At 37.9% G+C, this 17579-nt stretch overlaps 1 protein-coding gene across 1 annotated transcript in view; it reads left to right on the top strand.

Annotated features, from left to right (window-relative positions):
• Positions 1-17579, top strand: part of Cnbd1 (cyclic nucleotide binding domain containing 1) — a 411690-nt gene that overhangs the window by 40820 nt on the left and 353291 nt on the right. The window contains 1 exon segment of the mRNA XM_055603581.1: positions 6111-6221. Within this exon segment, the coding sequence (XP_055459556.1) occupies positions 6111-6221 (111 nt within the window).

Here is a 17579-nt window from a genome sequence, read left to right as displayed (position 1 = left end):
AGGATGTCCTCTTCAGTCTCTATGGTCTCTGCTACTAGGAGTCTCTGCTTGAATTCCCTTCATGTCCTTTGAGGAGGCTACCCTGACTTAGGGCTCCAGGTTGACACAGAGATGTCACCTTCCTCAGTTTCTCTTTTCTCTACAGGCCTTCTGTCTTCTTGGCCTTGCTCTCTCCAGGTCTGTTCTCCACCCTCTCAAATCTCTGTGTACATTCTCCTATCTTCTTCTCTCTCCTCAGCCATTACCTCTGCCTGTTCTACCTTCCCTTCTAAGTGAGATTTATACATTCTCACTTGGGTCCTCCTTATTACTTATCTTCTTAGGGTCTGTGCCTCCTCGTGTGCTTATCTTGTACTATCTGGCTAAAAAGCTTATAAGTGAGTACATCACATGTGCATCTTTCTAGGTCTGGGTTACCTCACTCAGGAAGATCTTTTCTAGTTCAACCTATTTGCTTGCAAATTTCATGATTTTTTTTATAATTAATTGCCGAGCAGTATTTCATTGTGTAAATGTGTCACAATTTCTTTATCAATTCTTTTGTTGAGGGACAGCTAGGTTGTTTCCAGATTCCTGTTATGAATAAAGCTGCTATGAACATAGTTGAGAAAGTGTCCTTGCTGTATGGTGGAGCGTCTTTTGGGTATACACCTAGGAGAGGTATACCTGGGTCTTGAGATAAAGTTATTCTCAATTTTCTAAGAAAACACCAGATTGATTTAAAAACTTGGTTCTACAAGCTTACACTCCCACCAGCAATGGTAAAGGGTTCCCCTTTCTCCATGCCCTTGCCAGCATGTACTGTTGCTTGAGATTTTGATCTTAGCCATTCTGACTCTTGAGAGATGGAATATCAGGCTCATTTGGATTTTCATTTCCCTGATGACTAAGAAAGTTGAGATTTTCTTTTTTTCATTATTATTATTGTTATTGTTATTACAATTTATTCATTTTGTATTCTGGCTGTGGCCACCTACCTCATCTCCTCCCAGTCCCAACCTCCCTCTGTATTCCCCCACTATTCCTCACCTAGTCTACTGATATGTGAGGTTCTCCACCCCTACTATCTGCCACTGGCTCATCAGTCTCATCAGAACTGTCTGGATCCTCATTCTCTGTGGCCTAGTTAGGCTACCTCACCATAGGGAGGTGATCAAAGAGCTGGCCAGTGAGTCTATGTTGGAGACAGCCCCTGTTCCACTTACTAGGAAATCCACATGGAGACTGAGCTGCCCATTGGCTACATCTAAGCAGGGGGTCTAGGTCCTCTACATACATGATCTTTGGTCAATTCATCAGTCTCTGCAGGACCTTGTACTATCTGTACAAAAAGCCAAAACACAGACTTTTTGTTTTTGTTGGTCTCTTTGTGAGCTCCTGTCCCCTCCAGGTCTTTCTATCTTACCCTTCTTCCATAATATTCCCTGTACTCTGCCCAAAGTTTAGCTATGAGTTCTCAGCATCTGCTTCGATACCCTGCTGGGTAGAGTCTTTCAGGGGACCCCTGTGGAAGGCTCCTGTCCTGTTTCATGTCTTCTCCTATTTCTGATGTCTATCCTGTTTGCCCTTCTGTATGAGGATTAAGCCTCTTCCCTAAGGTCTTCCTTGTTGTTTAGCTTTTTAGGACTATAGATTTTAGTGTGTTTATCCTTTATTATATGGCTAGTATCCAATTATAAATGAGTATATACCGTGTATGTCTTTTTGCTTCTAGGTTACCTCACTCAAGATAATCTTGTCTAGTTACCACCATTTGCCTGCACATTTCATGATTTCCTTGTTTTTAATAGCTGAGTAGTATTCCACTGTGTAAATCTACCACAATTTCTACATCCATTTTTCAGTTGAGGGACATCTAGGTTGTTTGCAGATTCTGGCTATTATGAATAATGCTGCTGTGAACATAGTTGAGCAAATGTCCTCATAGTATCTTTCAGATATATGCCTAGGAGTGATATAGCAGTATGGTTTATCATCTTTCAGGTATATGCCCAGGATATGCCAGGATCTATGAGGAAGCACTATTCCTACTTTCCTGAGAAAGCACCAGATTGACTTCCTAAGTGGTTGCACAAGGTTACATTCCCACCAGCAATGGAGGAGGGTTAAAAAAAAAAACAAAACATTTCTCCATAACCTCTCCAGCTTGTGTCGTCCCTTGAGTTTTTTATCTTAGCCATTCTGGTAGGGTGGAAACTCAGAGTTGTTTAACTACTTCTAGGCCATTCGAGATTCCTCTATTGAGAATTCTCTGTTTAGGTCTGTGCCCCATTTTAAAATTGGGTTATTTTGTTAATTGGTGTTTGATTTCTTGAGTTCTTTATAGATTCTGTCTGTTAGCCTTCTGTTGGATGTAGAATTTGTGAAGATCTTTTCCCAGTCTGTAAACTGTTGTTTCATTCTATTGACAGTGTCCTTTGCCTTACAGAAGCTTTTCCATTTTAAGAGGTCCCATGTCTTAATTGTTGATCTTAGAGCCTGTGCTGTTGGTGTTCTGTTCAGAAAGTTGTCTCCTGTGCCAATGAGTTCAAGGCTCTTCCCAACTTTCTCTTCTAATAGATTTAGTGTATCTGGTATTATATTGAGGTCTTTGATATACTTGGATTTGAGTTTTGTGCAGGAAGATCAATGTGGATCTATTTGCATTTTTCTACACATAACCATCCAGTTAGACCCAACACCATTTGTTGAAGAAACTCTTTTTTTCATTTCATTATAGTTTTGACTCTTTTGTCAAAAATCAAGCAATCTATATAGACATGTGGGTTTTTTTTTTTTGAGGGGAGGTGCAGTCTTTGATTCAATTCTATTGAACCTCCATTCTGTTTCTATGCCAGTATTACGTAGTTTTTAATCACTATTGCTCTGTAGTATAGCTTGAAGTGAGGTTCTTTTATTTTATAGGATTGTTTTGGCTATTCTGAGTCTTTTGTTTTTCCATATGACATTTAGAATTATTCTTTCAAGGTCTGTAAAGAATTGTGTTGGTATTTTGATGGGAATTGGATCAAATCTGTAGAGTGCTTTTGGTAGGGTGGCCATTTTTACTGTGTTATTCCTGCCGATCTACAAGCATGGGAGATCTTTCCATCTTGTGAGATCTTCTTCAATTTCTTTCTTCAGGAACCTGAAGTTCTTGTCATACAGGTCTTTCACTTGCTTGGTTAGAGTCATACCGAGATACTTTATATTATTTGTGGCTATTGTGAAGGTTATAGTTTCCCTAATTTCTATCTCAGCCTGTTTGTCATTTGTTTACAGGAAGGCTACTGATTTTTTTAATCAATTTTGTATCCAGCCACTTTACTGAAGCTGTTTATCAGGTGTAGGAGTTATTTGGTGGACTTTTGGGGGTTGCTATCATATCAGATCCCAAGATTTTATTGATGAAGAAACCACATAGTTTGAACATGGGTCATGGGAAAATACAGCTGGTTCTGATCTGGAAACTTTTGTTTTCCTGGCTAGTTCTCATAGACTTCAATCTAGACCAGAAAAGGACATTGAAAATCTTTGATGGGAGGTACTTTTAAGGGTCAATTAAAGGCACACATCTTTTTCTCTCTGTCTTTTATATTTACTTCCTAGAGTTCAGACATAATACAGTTTGTGTTCTGTTCTTGATTGGGGGGTTGATATGGATCAAGTCGTATCCTAAGCAGCATTTCCTAACTGCTTGACATGTACCCTTGCCTTCTGCCTCTCGGTCAGACTGCACCTACTCTAAGAATAGAAAAACCCTAGCCTTGACATTTATATAATGTATTATTTTTTACTTTACACAAACTTGGAAAGATTATTTAAAACTCCATAGTCATCATTTCCTTATCCACTCTTTGTCTAAAGAGTGATATACTGATTTGTATGTTTATTTTAAAGACTTCTCCTACACTGTGCTTTTTTTTTTTTTTGTCCAGAGTTAGACTAAATATCTCAATGTCCCTTATATGTTACAAAATATAGTCACATTTAGGTTTAAGGCTTCAGCATAAGATATGGTTCTGGAGGCAGACATGGCAGTTATCAAAAGTCAAAAAATAAATTTATGGCTTGTATAAAAACAGCTACAGGATATGACTACAGTTGGTTTATAATATTTTAGTTTTAAAAGTGTACCTTTAATGGAGGGTAATGGATCCCTCTTTGTGGGCATGCTTGCTTCAGTTTACCAGTTTCCCACCTTATAATACCTTCTTTTGTACTTTCATTATTTAAGTTCATGGACCCTGAATATAGAAAACACAGAGGTAGGAATATACTACCAGAATAATTTTTTGTGATATAGAACAAATCTCATCAATACCATAAGGACATTCATAAGATTTGCTTTGAGAATTATGTCATCTCCAAACATAGAACTTTAGTCTATTTCATTTCTTAAACACATCTTTCAAATGTCCAGATGATAAACACTGTATACCATCCAATTTGTGTTTAAAATTCCCAAGAACTAGATGAGAGAAAGGTCTGTCACACCTGTAAAATATGATAGATAAAAGTAAATTAGGTCTTCATATTTTGGGTTATACTCTTCTTAATCCACTCCAAAGATGTTCTATCCAGATCATGGTTTAAAATAATGTTCCAAGGCTTACAGCAAGGCTGGGAGTAGATAAAAATAAGTACTTCTATAGTTCTTTGAGTTTCAAGTTTCAGGATAAGACTATGTAATTCATGCAGACATTCAAGAATTAAATGATGTGCTATTTGTAAATTGGTTAAAATAGTGCCTGAAATAATAAGAAATAATTTGCTGTTTTAGTTGGGAGCACTATATCTCAGAGGTTAAGAGAATGGGGATTCATGTCAGTTCAATTTTAATTTCTGTCATATAGCCCTCACATCCTAGTTAGATGATGTGGCTAATTATTAAAGTAATAGTATTTTATGTATAAATATCTATATAGCAACATCATTAGGTTTATACAAATATGCAATGGAACCTTACTACAGTAATGTAACAGAACAAGTATTTAATGATATAAAATAGGTAATTATTAAATGTGAATTTCAAGATACATGTATGTGAGGTCATTGGAAATACTCCATGGAGGTATGCAGACAGACTTGAAAACTGAGTAGATATCTTAATCAGTATTGGTACAAGCTGTGAGAAAAGATTGAAAATACCTAGTGTATTACATTGCACCTCCATTTGGCTATTTGAATCAAGGTAAATAAAATAAGATTTAAAAATTACATATAATATATTTTATGTAAAATATCAATACAATGTTTTAAAAATATAATGTAGAAAAAGAGAAATATCTATGAATATTTTAATGTGTCACTGTTTGCATTGACAACTAAACAAGAAAAAAGACTTTTATTGAGGGATTTTATATTCATTGCCAGAAAGCAAATATTGACTCTACCCAGCAAGGTATCAAAGCAGATGCTGAGACTCATAGTCAACCTTTGGGCAGAGTGCAGGGAATCTTATGAAAGAAGGGGGAGATAGGAAAACCTGGAGGGGACAGGAGCTCCACAAGAAGAACAACAGATCCAAAATATCTGGGCCCAGGGGTCTTTTCTGAGACTGATACTCCAAGCAAGGACCATTCATGGAAATAACCTAGAACCCCTGCACAGATGTAGCCCATGGCAGCTCAGTCTCCAAGTGGGTTCTTTAGTACTGGGAACATGGACTGTCTCTGACATGAACTCAGTGGCTGGGTCTTTGATCATTTCCCCCTGCGGGGAGCAGCCTTACCAGGCCACAGAGGAAGACTATTCAGCCAGACCTGATGAGAAGAGATAGGCTAGGGTCAGAGGGAAGGGAGGAAGACCTCCCCTATCAGTGGACTTGGAGAGGGGCATGGAAGGAGATGGGGGAAGAAGGGTGGGATTGGGAGGGCAGGAAAGAGGGGTCTATAGCTGGGATACAAAACGAATAAACGGTAATTTATAAAAAATCAATAAATCATAAACTAAAAGCTGAACAATAAAAGAGAAATTTTCTTATGCTGTATGATATCACTGCTTTATTTAACTTCAGGAAAAGCTTGGCATCAAAATGATACAGAATTAATATATTGAATTAAAGCTCTTTTAAAAAAGCTATTGTGTATTATACTTACTCTTATTTTCTGTCTTTTTATTTTTTTTAGTTGGCTTTCTCCCCTTACTTTGACAGCTCACAATGCATTCCTGAAGCAATATCCTAAAATATTTATCCATGAAAAACCAATATTACCTAAAATCACTCAGGATGAAAGAAGGTAAGGATAACTTTTTTGAAAGTGAAATCTGTGTGTGAACATACATGTGCTTTTTAGAATCGACATGTATTGGTGTTACATAATGCTGCTGAGTTTCATAATAACAAGTTTATTCAAGTACACCATGTCCTGTGATCTACCCACTGTCCTGAATTCCTTCTCTGTCCCCAGTGTGCTGTTTACTCCTAGTTCCCTTTTTAATTCCATGACACATATTCATCTATTATTATATATTTAAGTGACTTTATGTAGCTATGAAAAATATAGGATCCATAAAGAAGATAAAAACTGTTATTTGTTTTTTTTTTTTATGAGTTTGCCCCTTTTACATAATATGATGATCTTCGGTTGCATCTGTTTTCTTACAAACAACCTAATTCCATTTTTTTTTTGACTGAGTAAAACTCTGCTGTTCATATTCTACATTTTTTTTGTTCTAGTTTTTTTCTGATGACAAAGTAGGCCAATTATGACCTTGGCTGTTGTGAATAATGTTGTAGTAAACATGGATGTACAAATATGTCTGCCATGTGCTGATAGGGAGATCTTCAGCTACCATCCGAAAAGCTGTTCAGCTTGTTCATTCCACATTGTGTAATTTGCATTCCCTGTGTTCCTTCCAAAATAGCATCTTAACTGAAAAAGTACAACAGTCCTGTAGGTTAATAAAAAGTTGGGAGGAAATAGGAGTAGTTCAGCTGTCAAGAGTTTCTCATGACACCTTACTTTATAGACTCCTTTTGCTATAGCCCCAATGGTACATTATGGAACATTCCAAAATTAGTCAGCTTCCTGCACTGGCCACCATGTGAGATGCTTTCCCCAGCATTACAAACAAGCCTTCTGGAATCAAAAGACAACATAAACTCTTCTTTCTATAAGGTGCTTCTGTTGTGATTTCTTTTTTAATCAGAGTAGCACAAAAATAACCAATACAGGGTACAAAATATATAACAGAACAGGAAACTTATGTAACATTGATTTGTTTATGTGACTGATTAGTCAAACAAATTAGCTTGAGAAGCATGAGAGTTTTAAGACATATTTCTGGTGTGTCTGTGGGAAAAGCTAGCTTCAGGTTTAAATTATAATTTTGATGGCTACTTTTCTTCCATGGGTCTGCCTCACCATTTTTGGATTGATTTGGTTTTCATACTTCTTGTGGTAGATTTGGACAGATGAGATTTTTTTCCTTAAGCTTCAGGTGAGTGTAGAAGAAATCTTTTAAAATAACTTGAGCAGAAATTCACTGGAATCTCTTACGTAAATCCCACCCTTGGATTATCATTGTGCTCTGATTTCTAGACTTGAACCACATGTCTATCCATATAATGGGAAATATATTGCTGACACACTAAAGAGAAGCCAGTGAAAAAACTGCAGTGTTATAAGCTGGAAAGTTGTGAATGAATGTATAAAAGTTGGAGGCCTACAGAGACAGAACCACCAACCAGAGAGGATCCATGGGATGGTTCTAGCCCTGCCCCCATATAACAGATGTGCAGCTTGGTCCTCATGTGGGACCTCTAACAGCAGGAGCAGGGACTGTATCTGACTCTGTTGCCTTCCTTTGGATCCCTTTACTCTACCTGTCCTGTCTTGTTTAGTCTCAGTGGAAGAATATACGCCCAATCATATTTGATATGCCTATGAGGGCTGATATTCATGGGAGATCTCCTCTTTTTTGAGCTAAAGGGAGGGAGGGACAGGGAGGTGAGGGGAAGTGAGGGAGGAGGAATGAGAGGGGAGGAAGAGAGGGGAAGTTCCCTTTGGGGTGTAAAGTAAATTAATTAATTTATTAATTAATGAATGAAAAAAAATTGCTTGAAGACACATAATTGAATAGGAGGTTGGAAAATTTTTCTTTTGAAACAAGGTAATGTACTGAGAAAGAATGTCTTAGCTAGGTTTCTATTGCAGTTATAAAACACTATAAAGAAAACAACTAGGGGAGGAAACGGTTTATTTGGATTACAAACTATACTTCATCACCAGAGGAAACCAAGGCAGAAACTCAAGGCAGTAAATGAAGCAGAGGCCACAGAGGAAGTATTTCCCCAGTTGTTGTCCATGCTTGCTCAGCCAGCCTCACAAACAAGGACCACTCCCCTTGGGGTTGCAATACCTACCATGGGATGTAGGCACCACATCAGTTATTTACCAGGAAAATGCCCCACATTCTTGCCTATAGATCAACGTGGTGGAGGATGAGAATTTTTTTTCTTTCCAGATATGCCCAGATTTGTATTAAACTGACAAAAACCAAATATCACAAAAGGCAATGAACTCTGAAACCCTGTTTACAATGAGAGAGGTTGCATATAGCCATTATTCTAACATAGTGCATTGAATTAAATTAATATCAGGATATAAAGAGATCCAATCATTAGAAACCCAAACCTGAACCCAAACCTGAAAATATTGCCCTAAAATTTTAGGCAAAAAAGTAGAAATGTGTTAAATGTTTTAGATACATATCAAAGGGCAGAGGAAGCAAAAGAAAATAGACAAGAGTTTATATGAAACTAAGACACATTCCAAAGGCAAGGAAAGAGTGAGGACACATCAGTGGATTGGGAGAAATTATTTGCAAAGTCCATATTTGACACACAGGATTAATATTCAAAATACATAAGGCATTTGACTCAGTAGCAAGAAAACAATATGAGTAAATAATGGACAAAAATTTTAGAAGACACTTCTCAAAAGAAGACATTCAAGGACATTTGAAAGAATTCAGTGTATGCCTTGCGGTAAAAGTAAAATGACAGTTTCACTGCTTATGTGTTCCATCCTCTGGCTGTTCACATTACTAAAACATTAATCTTTATTCTTCAAGTCATAAAAAGCAATCTGCTCCAAGAGAACAATAAATGCATTGCAAATTTAAGATTCACAAAGTCTATCAAAACTTTGAACTCAGTTACAGGTCTCAGAAGAGACCATGCATTATGTTTACTTATAGCACTTTAGCTGTTATTATTATCAGGTACTGTAGTATAGATGGGAGGGATGTTTTATGTAGATGTTTCCACCTATCAAGAAGTTCTTTTTTATTTTCTCTCATATTAAATATCAACATAGAAAGACAAACTTGGTATATACTCGCTTATATAGACCTACAAGATATGATAAACATAATGAAATCTACACACCTAAAGAAGATAATCAAGAAAGTGAACACAGGCGAAGGTGATTAATCCTCATTTAGAAAGACAAATGGGATGTGCATTGAACTTATGACAGGAGTCTACCACAAAAGGCATCTGAAAGATTCTACCTAGCAGTGTTTCAAAGCAGACACTAAGACTCATAACCAAACCCTCGGCAGAGTGCAGGGAATCATATGAAAGAAGAGAAGTTAGTATGATATGGAAAGGATAGGAGCTCTACAAGGACCAAATATATCCGGGCACAGGGTCTTTTCTGAGACTGACACTCAACCAAGGATCATCTATGGATATAACCTAGAACTTCTGCTCGGATGTGGCCCGTGGTAGCTCAGTAACCAAGTAGTTTTCCAAAGTAAGGGGAACAGGACTATTTCTAACAGGATCTCAAGGGCAGGCTCTTTGACACCTCCCCACCCAGGGGAGGAGCAGTCTGTTAGGCCACAGAGGAGGACTTTGCAGCCAGCCCTGAAGATACCTGATAAAACAGGGTCAAATGAAAGGGGAGGATGTCCTCCCCTATCAGTGGACTTGGAAAGGGGCAGGGAGGAGACCAGGGAGGGAGTGTGGGGTTGGGGAGGGAATGAGGGAGCGGGATACAGCTGGGACACAGAGTTAACAAAATGTAACTAAAAAGAAAAATAAAATTAAAAAAAAAATGAAAGCATGCAAACCATACATTATAACCAGTTTCATGAGAATACATCACAGGGTAAGCAATGTTTTCACGGAATAAATCTTGTCAGGAAACAATTTTTAGCAGAAACTAAATACCTACATTATCAAATTATTTTCAATAACTGATCTATGCTACGATTGACCAAGGTTAACATATACAGACAAGAAAGGGGACCTCGATTTCTTGCTGTCTTCCTCCTTGGACAGTCTTGATCTCCTTCTTGTCCCGGAGGCACTGGTCCTAAGAGCACTTAAGTTTAGACCTGGAGGCCAGGCGGATATTGTTTGTCCCTAGCTCGAGGCTGTGTTACCTTGGAGTCCTCTCACACAGATTACCAACCAAGGAAAAAATGCACTACTGGCTTGCCCATAGGCAAATCTAATGCGGAAATTTTCTCAGTTTCTCATTTTTCTTTCAAAATGACTCTATCTTGTGTTTAGTTGATATAAAAGTAATAAGCTTAGGGTTCAATTAGATTTTCCTTTTGCCTCAGTGGACAAATCCTCTCGTGAAACCTGAGCATAGTCATGTCTGTGGCCTCAGCAGTGACAGGAAGATATTATTAAAATTATTGGCCAACACCAATATCTATTATTATTGTTATATTTAACAGTGCATAAATTATTTAACACAAATATTTGATGACTGTTATACCAAGCAAGTCATCCACTTGGCTCTGGGGAGCTGGAGAGGGTCCTGATGTCAGAGTACTTGCTGGAGACTGGAGGATTTCCGTCAGTCAGGTGCAAGGAGGGAAGAAATGCTTCTCAAAAGTGCTGAAGCTCTTTATAGCAGTTTCCCATCAATGAAAAGAAACAGAGAAACAGAAGGCCTGGATGAGACATTGAGAAGCATTTCTATTCAAACCTTAAAAGATAGGTCAAGGATGAGGTGAAAGATGGTTTGGAATTGTTGTCACTATTTAAATTTTATTTTATTTGGAAATATATTAGAAGGTAAATTTCTGGAATATTTTAAGGGTGGAAGAAAGCTAAAGAAGCAGCTGTATTTTGTTTTGATTTTAAAAAACACTGAATTTTAATCATGAAAACTGGAATTTGGGTTTTAATTTTGTTTAATGGCATCAACGTGACTTTAGAAAAGTCTTTTAACATGGCTTTCAATTTATTCAGAAAAAGAGTGCACGTTTATCATAGTAGCTTACTAACTGTTTTATACTGGAAGAGCCCTTGAATTGTGCTAGGTATTATTACTACCCTATTCAATGGATACTGGTGGTATTTAATATAATTGTACCATTTTTCATAGTTTCATTTTTGTTGCTCTAATGTACTATGATAAAGGCATTATTGGAAGATAGGCTTTTGTTTGATCCCAGGTAGGCAGTGGCAGGTGGATTTCTGTAAATTGAAGGCCAGTATGTGCTATAAGAGCAAATCTGAGGACATTCAGATTGCTAGGCTATATAATAGAGAATCTGTTCCACAAAAAAGCAAACAAAACAAAAACAATATTGGAAAGAAAGAGTTTATTTGGCTTACAATTCCTTGTTACAATCAATCGCTGCTGAGAAGTGAAGGTTAAGTCAAGGAATTTAAAGTCTTATATCCATACTCAACAGCCCCAAACAAGCAAATACATCGATCCTTGCTGGTTAGCTTTCAGCTGACCTTCTCCTTTCACACACCGGACAGGGACCCCTGAGTAGGGAAGGGTGCTTCCTACAGCCATCTGGGTCATCTCGCCTTCCGCCTGCCTAAATTAAGACAGTCACTCACAGACAGTCCTTAGGGGCAACCTGTTTTAGACAATTTTTCTCAAGATGCTTTTCCTCAGTGATTCTTGGCTGGGTTGAGTTGACAGTTAACACTAACCTAACGAACATACCATGTGTCAAGGAATTCTTTCTTTTTTTTTTCCCCTTCTAAAAGTTAAAACAACATAAAAAAAAAACACAAATAAAAGTTACAAGATGAACACTACATGAAGTACCATTATGTTTGAGGAGGTTGTAGAATTAAGATGCTTCCTTACTCAAATCGGAAGATAAAATTCACAGGGCCAGGATTTTTCTCTACATTCTAGTATCGTTACTGTGTGTCAATCGATTGATCTGTTCCTAGGAAATTTAATGATGACTGTTTTTAAAGCCAATAAGTCTGAAAGCCATAGTCAGTATTTTGAATAACTTTATTCATTCAATTGAGTATATTTGTGAAATTTTATCTATACACCGTACTAAGAAGTCCTTTTGTAGTCATTATGAACAAATATCAACAAAATACTAATATGTTAATAGTATGGCTTCTGCCTTAAGTTATCCTGTAATAATTTTGCGATATATTTGATCACCAATTAGATCTTTAGTTTCTTCACTGACATTTTGTTTCTTTTACATAATGCTTAGGACCCTTGGAAATAATTTTCTGAGAACCCCATCTGTAAATGTGAAGAAATAATACAGTTATCAAAGCGAACTAGGTTACTATTTCCCATTTTTAAAATGTAAATGTGATTTCTATATTTTGAGAAGTACAAATTACTATCACAGGTGATTTTTATTCAAATTATGCCAATTGAAGCTCATTCTATGTCTTTGAGCAATTATTCAAATTCACATTCTTTGAACTTTTATAGTGTTGCGGTGTGTGGTAAGAAATATTTTTAAAATTTGTGTAATCTGACTAACAATGAAAGGGAATAGTTTGTAAATTAAATATGTAAGGAAATATATAATGAAAGGGTATTTTTTTTGTCAGACAGTATAATAACAATTGTTTGTACTAATTCCTTTCTTCACTAATTAATTTGGGGCAGCCTGCTATTACAGAGTAAGATAAAGATGGTCTTCAGGCTGTAAGCAATGATCACTTCACTGTGATTAATATTTATGAACACTCATTAGTCCAGGATTTTGTATGTAAGAATAGAAATCCCATTCAAAGGGAAAGACATATTTAAAACCAGGGATCGCCTGCTGGTCCACCTATATCACCAGAGGAGGGTGAGGCTGGCCACAGGGAAGTTTGAATAAAATAGCTAAATGAGTGTGGGCTTCAAACTTTTTTTTTTTTTTTACATTTTTGAAAGAAGTTTTATATAATGTAATATAACTGGATATAGCTTTGCAATTGTAAAATTAATTATGGGCTGGAGAGGCAGTTTGGTGATCAAGAACACTGGCTGCTCTGCTCTTTAGTTGACTCTCAGCAATCACACGGTAGCTTACAATTAATTGGAAAACAAAAGGAAAAAATTTAAGTTCAAAGTTTGTTATTTTAATGACTTGTATGATATTTTTTTATTCTTTTTTATTTTTTATTTTTTTTAATTTTATTTTTCTTTTTAGTTAGTTACATTTTTTTAACTCTGTGTCCCAGCTGTATCCCGCTCCCTCATTCCCTCCCCAACCCCACACTCCCTCCCTGGTCTCCTCCCTGCCCCTTTCCAAGTCCACTGATAGGGGAGGACCTCCTCCCCTTTCATTTGACCCTGTTTTATCAGGTATCTTCAGGGCTGGCTGCAAAGTCCTCCTCTGTGGCCTAACAGGTCTGCTCCTCCCCTGGGGGGTGGGGGTGGGGAGGTCAAAGAGCCTGCCCTTGAGATCCTGTTAGAAATAGTCCTTGTTCCCCTTACATTGGAAAACTACTTGGTTACTGAGCTACCACGGGCTTCAAACTTCTAATCCTTGTTTGGATCTCTACAAGAGCCTGACTAGTATGATTTCTACTTTTAATAGCTCTGGTACAGGAGAGAAAAAAAAAAAAAAACATAAAATTTGCTATGAACATGGTTGACATGAACTCAGTGGCTGGCTCTTTGATCACCTCTGCCTGAGGGGGGCAGGCAGCCTTACCAGGCCACAGAGGAAGACAATGCAGCCAGTCCTGATGGGACCTGAGAGGCTATGGTCAGATGGAAGGGGAGGAGGACCTCCCCTATCAGTAGACTTGGAGAGGGGCATGGGAGGAGAAGAGGGAGGAAGGGGAGGATTTGAAGGGGATGAGGGAGGGGTCTACACCTGGGATACAAAGTGAATAAACTGTAATAAATAATTAAAAAAAAACATAAAATTTCCCAGCTGGAATAGTTCTGGAAAATGACTCATATGGATTTAGTCTGGGACAAAATGGTCTGCTCAAAGATAGTCTAGACCTGAGGATTGGGGCATGCTGCACAAAGATAGCAGACACCATCCCTGAATCCTTTTCTGAGCATGCTATAAAATTAATTTTTGCAACAATAATAGTGATTTTAAACTTTAAGAATCTCCTTTCACTATATTTAGATTCCCTTTGTCTATGAAGGAAGCTATTTCTAAGAGGGTGCAGACTAAAATTATGAACAAGTTGAGGGGAAACCATCAATATTGCTGAATGCTTAGAAATGACATTTCTTTCAGTGCCTTTATAATCATTAGTTAACAAAATCAGAACTTCGATTATTTTGAAGAAAATATTAAAGTAAATATTAGATATATTTTGACTTATAAAACATCTAAACTTCTTCTGTGGCCTGGCAAGGCTGCTTCCCCCTCAGGGGGAGGTAATTAAAGAGCAGGCCAATCAGTTCATGTCGGAGACAGTCCCTGTTCCCATTACTATGGAACCCACTTGGATACTGAACTGCCATGGGCTACCTCTGTGCAGGGGTTCTAGGTTATCTCCATGAGTGGTCCTTGGCTGGAGTATCAGTCTCAGAAAGACCCCTGTGCCCAGACTTTGTGGATCTGTTGCTGTCCTGGTGGAGCTCCTGTCCCCTCCAGGTCTTACTATGCAGCCACTCCTGATGAGACCTGATAGACTTGGATCAGAGGGAAGGGGAGGAGGACCTCCCTATCAGTGGACTGGGAAAGAGACATGGGTGGGGAAGAGGGAGGGTGGGATTGAGAGGGGAGGAGGGAGGAAGGTACAGGGGGGATACAAAGTGAATTAACTGTAGTTAATAAAAATAAAATAATAATAATAAAAATAAGAATTTGTAAAAAAATCTAAACTAACTAGAAAATTCAAGAATTGGGTAATTTCTAAATAGTCCTAAAATTGCTTATTTTTAAAATATACTGTTTTTTTTAATGTAATCATTAGAGAGAAGGGGAGAAATAAAGAATAAGTTTTAAACTTATGATTTGAACTAGCAGCTACTATTGACAGTCATAATGAAAAATGGATATTAACTCAAATATATAGCAGAGGGAAAGTAATACTATTATAGGCGTGTATAAACTGCCATTAATTTCCAGAACAAGATATGTAAGAGTCATTTTTGTTAAAAAATAATTCTGCTCAGTACTAGAATTTAGGAAATAATTGAAAGTGCATCAGATTGACAATCTGGTGCCCTAATTTACAGTATTATTTATTGCTATGAACTATATGACTTCAGAGATTTTGATCTTTTTAGACATCAGCTGTCTCAGACCTAAAAGAAAATGGTTGAGTAGTTGATACTCAAGATTCCTTTAAGCTATCTAATCTGTTTCTATTGTCTTGCTGATGTTATAGGGACAAGGAAATGTTACAGGTAAAGGTATATGTTATATAGGGAGATATATATGAGAGGAAGATAATACGGCTCTAACAGTATGGCCTTTTCTCTGTATTCTAGGCATCATAGCCTCTAAGAAGAGAACACAGAAAATATTACTTGGAGGAGGAGAAAGACACTAAATAAATTCTCACAGGCAAGGGGGTGATACAGATAGAGAAAGTCGCTAAGTTCCAGAAACAGTAAGAGGAGTTTCACAATAAGAGGGTTCAGGATGTAAAAATATCTGTGTATGTATTGAGGAAGTCACATCTTCCATGATGATTATAATCAGCGTAGAGCACACTGTACAATAACCTGGAGAGTTATTATTTTAATCTTAATAATGGATCTTTGCCCACTCTATGCTCTATAAATTTGGCTCTTTGCTTTGAAACCAGGATCCCGATACACTAAACAATATTCTACAGTAGTTCCTGAGAATATTGTAATAGCATGGGCCTAAACTCCACTCGATACAATATTTACTGCGACATCAGCAGATTTTGTGGAGGGAGATGTGGAGAGACAGCCTGAAGGTAAGGAATCAGCTTTTCGTGGCCCGCAGCTAGGAGAGGGTCCGAGTCCCAGGAACAGTACTGAGGAAGGAGTAAGACTGTAATGGGGCTAAGACTTGGGGCTACGGAACTTTGACGGTGTCAGGAGAAAGAACTCTACGGAGGCATGGTTCTTAAACATCAAGAGGAGGACAGAAAAGATACATAAGTAGAAAAAAAAAATGTGTGGAGTCTCTCCTTCAGGAGCCAGGAACAGCGTTTCAGCCACACTGTAAGAAAAATATGCAGCCAGCCTTGATGTGACCTGATAGGCTAGTGTCAGATAGAAGGTTGAGAGTAGTCCTCCTGTATCAGGACACTAGGAAAAAGGCAGGGGGAGAAGAGGGAGGGTGAGTGGGACTGGGAGGAGACGAGGGAGGAGCTGCAGCAGGGACACAAAGCGAATCAATTATAACACATAAATAAAATTAAAAAAACAAAAACAAAACTTGAAGGGGAGGGGTTCCTCTGTGTCTGACCACCACAAAACTTGACTCAGATATATGTCTCTCATGTGGCTCAGCTTGCATTTTGGCTTTTGTTGCGTTTTTACAATTGGAAATTTAATTAGGTATCTGAACAAAGGAAATTTCATATATCACCGAGAGTGAAAAATAATCTTCAAACCTCAGCAAAATTAACCCGGTCTATATTACAGAACAAAGCAATAGAAACAAAGGCACACAGATATGATTCATGTGTAGTGCCATCTGAAAAGACAAATTGTGGAAGATAGGAGCATAAACTTACTGTATGTTAGAAAAACTTTGGCTGGAGAGATGGCACAGTGGTTAAGGGCACTTGCTGCTCTTGCAAGGGCTTCAATTCCCAGTTCCTATTTGCCTGTGTTAATTGCAGTTCTTCTGTCCTCTCTGTGTACCCACAGCATGAGATTTGCACACAGACAAGCAGCCATATATATATGGCACAAATGACTGCTTGTGTATATACATGTACATATACTATAACATAACATTATATAATAAATAAAAGTTAAAAACACCATGCAAGTTCATTTTAGTAGCTATGGTAGTGTTAATGATCAGCTTGGCTGAAGCTAGAAGCACCTGCGAAATGGGCTTTTGGGCATGCCTCTGGAGGATTATCATTCCTGCCTTTTTTATTTTTATTTTTATTTTATTTTATTTTTCTTTTTAGTTACATTTTGTTAACTCTGTGTCCCAGCTGTATCCCACTCCCTCATTCCCTCCCCAACCCCACACTCCCTCCCTGGTCTCCTCCCTGCCCCTTTCCAAGTCCACTGATAGGGGAGGACCTCCTCCCCTTTCATCTGACCCTGTTTTATCAGGTATCTTCAGGGCTGGCTGCAAAGTCCTCCTCTGTGGCCTAACAGACTGCTCCTCCCCTGGGGGGAGGGGGGTCAAACAGCCTGCCCTTGAGATCCTGTTAGAAATAGCCCGTGTTCCCCTTACTTTGGAAAACTACTTGGTTACTGAGCTACCAC

This window comes from Psammomys obesus, unplaced genomic scaffold (genome assembly GCF_907164565.1).
Source record: "Psammomys obesus unplaced genomic scaffold, mPsaObe1.curated_primary_1811, whole genome shotgun sequence".
Classification (NCBI taxonomy): Eukaryota; Metazoa; Chordata; class Mammalia; order Rodentia; family Muridae; genus Psammomys; species Psammomys obesus.
Note: the sequence above shows the minus strand (reverse complement) of the source record. Positions and strands in the feature narration are given on the sequence as shown.